Source organism: Lycium ferocissimum, unplaced genomic scaffold (assembly GCF_029784015.1).
Source record: "Lycium ferocissimum isolate CSIRO_LF1 unplaced genomic scaffold, AGI_CSIRO_Lferr_CH_V1 ctg14594, whole genome shotgun sequence".
Taxonomy (NCBI): Eukaryota; Viridiplantae; Streptophyta; class Magnoliopsida; order Solanales; family Solanaceae; genus Lycium; species Lycium ferocissimum.
The window spans coordinates 12,981-19,802 of record NW_026715541.1 but is presented as its reverse complement, the minus strand read 5'-3'; the positions used below and the strand labels follow the sequence as shown (position 1 = coordinate 19,802).

Below are 6,822 nucleotides of genomic sequence, written 5' to 3'. Positions count from 1 at the left end.
AGTTGGATGACCGATTCTTGAGTGTTATGATTATAATCATGTTATAAATGATAATGAAAACATAGGATAGACGTTGTATATGAATGAACGTAATCGTGTGTTATGACCATGAATATGGATGATTGGAAGTGAATTGAGAAGTAAGGATAATGTAGTTGAATAAAGGCTATTGTTATGATGTTGTGAATGTTATTATTGATGTTTGGGAGTTGATATATGATATGGAGGAAGTCGTATAAATAAAGGAGATGCTGCCCAACTTTCTCTAGCTTTAGATGCTGCCCAACTTTCTCTAGCTTTAATCATGTATGCTAAGCTATCGATTTTCTAATGATAGCATAACTCTAATGAAGGTAGAAACGTGAGCATTGAAGGAGAACGTGCAAGTAATAGAATAGTTGAACGGAAAGGTATGTAAGGCTAACCCTTCTTTCATAAGGCATGGTTCTTTGGCCAAATATCTATTCTTCTACATGAGCCTATGATATCCTCCAATGATTCTATCTCTAAAAAGGCTACTAAGCTCATGATCCTTGATATGTTACGATTGTACTAAATTCCTTATACGGTGAGTAATCCTCTAGGGATAGATGTAATGAATGACGATGGTAATGATAATAAGGATGCTTATGAGCTTTCATGTATATATGCTTATGAATGGCTACTATGAAACGCCGAGCTTATATGGCCGGCGTATATGTAAATATATATATATATATATATATATATATATATATATATATATATATATATATATATATATATATATGCGCACGCACCACCGCAACGATTAGATACAGTATAACCCGAGCCTTGGTAGGGCCGGGTATGTATGACTCGAGCCTTAGTAGTGCCGGTATGTGAAACACCGAACCTTCGTGGTCGGGTATGCTATGTGTATGCAATGTATATGATATGTATATGATATGAATTTGAGTATGAATGGAAATATGACTACGAATACGAAAATGGATACGAAATGTAAATGAGTACGGATACGAATACGAGTACGGATATGGATGTATGTACACGGATACGCAATAGAAATGGAATGTCCCTATGAAAAGCAAGTAAGTGTTATGACGATGATACTATTATCTCCCATCCTATGCTATTTCATATGTTGCCTATTATGCTTTCATATTGATGTTGATCATGCTTTACATACTCGACATTCTTCGTACCGACGTCCTTTTGTTTGTGGACGCCGCGTCATGCCCGCAGGTGGCCAGGGAGACATGCTTGATCCATAGCCTTATTACTCAGGGACTACATAGCGGAGCTCTATTTCATTTGGAGCTATAGTTTTTGGTACTTATTCTTTTGTGTACATATTTATGGGCATGGCGGGGTCCCGTCCATACTATATGATATGACATACTCTCCTTAGAGGCTCGTAGACATGTGTATGTGGTTAGAAGTGTTTGGCCTTGTCGGCCTATATTTTGGATATCATTTTGTTAGCCTCGTCGGCTTATGTACATTGATATGGGCATTGTGATTGATGATGATATATACGTATTGTTGCCTAATTTGAACTAGTATGAATAATGGATGGAAAATATGATCTAGTTATATGGCTCACCTAGATGTAAATGCGAAAGTATGTTAAGAGGTGCCCGGGTGGGTTAGCACCGGGTGCCCATCGCGGCCCTCCGGTTGGGTCGTGACAAGTTCTATTTGCAAGATCAAGATCAAGCTTTCTTGGGTGATAAGTGTAGGAACCTAGACCCTCAAGCGCGTTTATTGTTTCCACATAGCCCTCCATATCACAATCCTCAAAATTTATCAGAGCTACAGCGAGTGCTTCTCCTAGACTTTCTTCTTCCATTTTATATTCGACAGCATCGTCAATCCCATCAAACGAATCAATAACCGAGATGCTCTCATAAGTGCTTGAAAACTTCATCCCCTTGCTTGCTTGGAAAGTCACTTCTTCGTCATTCACTCGGAACTTTATTTCATTCTTTTCGTAGTCCATAAGTTTTCTTCCGTAGCAAGAAACGGTCTTTCCCAAGATAATGGAATATCTCTATCCACCGCACAATTAAGAATCACGAAATCAGCAGGCAACATGAACTTACCCACTTGCACCAACACGTCATCTATAACCCTAATTGGCTTCTTGATAGATCTGCCTGCCATCTGTAATCGCATAAAAGTCGGTCTAAGAGTCCCCAATCCATATTGTTTAAAAATAGCAAGGGGCATCAAGTTAATACTTGCCCCATTATCACACAAAGCACGGGCGAATGCATGAAGCCCAATATTGCACGGAATAGAGAATGCCCCTGGGTCTCCCTTCTTCTGAACTGTGGTGGAAGCAATAATTGCACCTACACGATGAGTTAAATTCACTGTCTCATGTTGAACATACCTTTTCTTTGTAAGCAGGTCTTTCACAAACTTAGCAAATTCGGGCATCTCTTTGACAAAGATCTAAGAATGGAAAATTCACTGTTAACTGCTTCAACTGATCATAGAACTTCTGACACTTAACATCATCATTCTTCTTTGCCAACCTCTAAGGAAAGGGAGGCTTTGCTTTGTACATCTGAGCCAAAGGGGGAAGAGCCCCTTTTATCGAGTGTTTCTCTATATCAGCAGCAACTTTTTCTTCACCATGGAGTTCCTCGTCAATTATAGGCACTTCAGAACACACCTCTTCTTCCTAAATAATAGGTTCTAGATCAACCACTTTCTTGTCAGCACCTTGAAGTATTTTACCACTCCTCGTGCTAATACCAAAAGTACGTTCCACTCCCCCACCATTCTTCGGGTTTAGAATAGTATCACTAGGAAGCCCTCCTTTTCTAGCAGGGTGCTATTCTCTGGAAAGATCACGCATCTGCTGTTCAAGATTGTGAATAGTCAGCCGAATGAGAGACCACCGTCTCTGATAGCCCAGATAATGTCTTTTCAGTGTTTGTCTGACCCGCCAACACTTTTTCAAGCATTGAGTCCAACTTCGAACTACCTTGATTATTAGATTGCCCTTTTGGTGGAATATAAGGGTTGGAACTTCTGTTCCCAAAATTTTCGTTATTGTTGTTTTATCTCCCTTGGTTCGGTCCACCATAGTTGTTGTTGTAGTTCCCTTGGTTGTTGTTATAGTTCCCTTGATTGTATGACCCCTGCCCTTGTTGGGGTCGCCAGTATCTCTGAATTAGCCTGGGAATATCCCCTTTCGCTTTGTAATCTGCATACTGAACATTCTCAACTTGCGGAGGGGGGCCCTCTTTATACAGACCCTCATGGACTTGGTACATTCCAGGCGGCATGCCTGAGATATCTTCACAAACATTTACCTTCTTCGTTTCTTTCTCATCAAGCCTCTTTGTCAGTAAAGAGAGACTAGTGGCCAATTGTGCCAATGTGTGCTGCGTTTCCTGGCTGTCTTTTATAATATTTTGAAACAACGGTGTTCCAAGTGATAGCCCATCAGAATTATTTGAATGTCATGCTTGGCTATGTGTAGTTAATCGATCAAGTATATCAGTAATGGTAGCATAGGACTTATTCATAAAACACCTGTTGGCAGCATTATAGGCGATCGCTTGGGTCATAGGATCCAACCCTCTATAGAACTTCTCCTTCAAAATCTGATCTGGAAAATCATGCTTTGGACTCCTATCCAAGTATTCTGTGTACCTGTCCTAAGCTTCGAAAAGTTGTTCCCCATTACGTTATTTGAACTCGTAGATCTGATCACGAATTTCAGCTCTTTTACTCGGAGGATACAACTTCCTGAGGAACACTCTGACCATCTCTTCCCATGTAGCAATAGAGTTTTGGGGCAGCTTTATGAACCATTTTCTCGCTTCTCCGGCTAACGAATATTTGAAGAGTTTCCAAATTTTGAATTAACCTTTCGAGTCACACCCCGTTGGATATGCTGAGAGCACACATCTAGAAAGTTCGTTATGTGTTGGTGAGGCTCATCATCGACTGCATTCCGAAAGAATCCCTCTTGTTTGAGCATATGATAGAGGGAATTGTGAAACTTGATAATAGTAGCAGTCACCCTCGGCTGAATGATTGCAGATGCAAAGTCTTCGTCTGCTTCTGGTTCATCAGAAAAAACATTCTCGATCGGAAGTTCGTTGTTGGCCATGATCACCTGGTTTAAAAGGTAGCAACAAGGTGCGTTGGAATATGACAAAGACTTTAAGAAGAGTAAACACTATTTAGTAATTTCAAAACCGTATTCCCCGGCAACGGCGCCAAAATTTGATACGCTCAAATTACACCTATTAATGGTAAAACGCGGACGTTGTCAAATATAGTAACCCAACAAGGTTGGGGTCGAATCCCACAAAGAATATGGTGTGAAAAGTTTACTAAACAAGTATTGTACTAATCTTGCGGTCCGGGTGTATTCCAGAAAAGGGTTTTATAGTTGATTTGGTTTGTGGACTAGTTTAAAGTGATCGGAAATTTAAAGTTGTAAATATATGGGTAAAAAGAACCAAGGTTGTGTCCCCGTCAGATAAAGTGTATGATCATGGGTATCGAATCTGATATACTTCTAATGGACTGTTTGTATGGATGCACTTAACCCTTATGTGAATCTGAACTATTTCCCAATAAGAAAAGATTATTTCTTTCTATGCTTTTTCCAAAGATAAGAAAGTATGCATGAAGAACGGTTAATTATGCCAAGTAAATTCCTCTTATTCCTAAGTGAATTTATTAAACAAGGTTTAAAGCTCCCGAGTTCTTGTTATTTGTTCTTACCTAACCCTAGCTATTTTCCCAAATAAACTAAAGCTTAAGGCATTAGCTAATGTTTGCAACCACTAACTATATGATGAAAACGAAGAACAAATAAACCCTAACAATCCATTATGCGTATATCTTTCATGATACCCAATCACAACACACCCATCCTTGGGTTCACAACCTTAGTAAAGGTGTTTAGCTACTCATGGAAACAAGAAAACAATAAAAGATTGAAGATTGTGTAATTGAATTATTGTATTGAACTTACGAATAAAACTTGAAAGTAGTGAATGTAATTGTCTGGAAATCTTCAAAAGCAATAACAACTCAAAAGTAATTACTACAAGTCTAAAACTCTAGATGTCTAAAAATAAAACCTAAACAGGTATTTATACAAGTCAAAGCTCGAAATAATCAATCCCAGTCCTGTTCCAGGTCGGCTTGCACTTCGACGGGTCGTATTTGCACTTCGACAGTCGTCGACATGCTCGACGACCATATCGACGATCTGAGTATACTTTTATCAATCTGTAGGAACACGACCGTCGAAGAACTTCGACGGACCATCGATCATGTCGACGATCTGATTATGATATGATGAATTGTCACTTCGCAGGAGCTTATCGACGTGGCAACTCGACGGGCCGTCAAGCATGTTGACGGTCCGTCCTTATGCTTATAAGAACAAATTGTTTCTTTTCCTCATTTTTTTTGCTTTTCGAGCATTCTAACTTCAAAATACCTGCACAACACACAAAACACATCAAACTAACACAAACTTGCTCGAAAATAAGTAAAACTTAGAGTTAAAAAGCATTAGCTGTGCCAAAATTCCCGGCACATCACATAGTGCACTATTACATTCACTCATATACAATGTCTATCCCATGTTATTTATATCATTTATAACATAATTATAATCACAACATATCAAGAATCACGACTCATTCCATACTACTACTCAAAAATGCCACTATTCTCACATTCATGACCCATTTTCTATCTCCTTATACAATCCAAGTCATTCAACCTTTCAATACCTTAAACAACATGGAATGACCATAAAACATACCTTAGATGGTGTAGGAATGGACTTTGGGTGGAAACACTTCACTTGAGCAAAACCCTAGTTTCACTTCCACTTGGATTTCTTGTCTTGGATGAACCTTAATGAGTTTCTTGCACTTGATTCTCTTGGTTTGATGAAGTCGATCATCAATTTCCTTTGAATTCTTGTGGAAGAGATGTGGAGAAATATTCTATATAGTTCTTGAGAGAAGGAGAGTGAAAATGTAATGAAATGAAATGAACTTGGGTCCCCTTTTTAACAACTCACAATCTGTCCCTCTTTGGTTTCACGGACCAACATATGGTCCGTATATTTTATATGGACCGTATGTATGGACGTACCTTTGGTCCAGTGAAGGCTGCCATTCTTGGAAGAATATACGGCCAATATATTTTATACGGCCAGTATGTTGGTCCGTATAATGCCCAGCTTTTTCGAAACTCATTCTTGTCGACTCGTTCGATCTCCAATCCTTATGGAACCTTCTTAACACTTGTTTAACACCTCATTAACAATCTAAGGGACATTATAACTCTTCCCCAAGACATCATTAAGTCATCATTAACTTGTTACTCGTAAATCCTTTCCGATACATAATGTATACCTTGCCTTTCTTGGCAAACTTTCTTCTCTTACCTCAAATGTCTTTGAAATCTCAATTAGGACCATCAAATGCTATTTCTTACTTATTGAAACATCATATACTTCGTGACCTTCGTTAGTTTATTCACTGTGCATTAACGTAAAAAATTTTGAGGTGTAACATTCTTCTTTGAAATCTCAATTAGGATCGCCAGAGTTTCCCCTGTAATATGGCACTACCATCCTGTCACAACAGCCCCTAATAATAATGCCTCACCGGGCCACAACATCATAGCAATAAAGTTTGGCCACACACGACCAAATGCATAAAATGGAAAACATACGTACCTCATGATCTTGATGTCTCGTCTTGGATCTCTTCCGGGGGTTGAAATAAGTGTAGGTACTTGGACTTCATATTTTCTTCCGCTTCCCAAGTCATTTCTTCT

At 39.0% G+C, this 6,822-nt stretch overlaps 1 protein-coding gene across 1 annotated transcript; it reads right to left on the bottom strand.

Moving 5' to 3' along the window:
• Nucleotides 1–1,725: 1,725 nt before the first annotated feature.
• LOC132042309 (uncharacterized) lies at nucleotides 1,726–2,424 on the bottom strand (the record flags this gene model as incomplete). The annotated part of the gene is made up of 2 exons (XM_059432898.1): nucleotides 2,089–2,424; nucleotides 1,726–2,032 (listed from the first exon to the last, which is right to left on the bottom strand). Coding segments are annotated over exons 1-2 (643 nt in total), but the record flags the coding sequence as incomplete, so codon positions are not given.
• Between the last annotated feature and the right edge of the window lie 4,398 nt (nucleotides 2,425–6,822).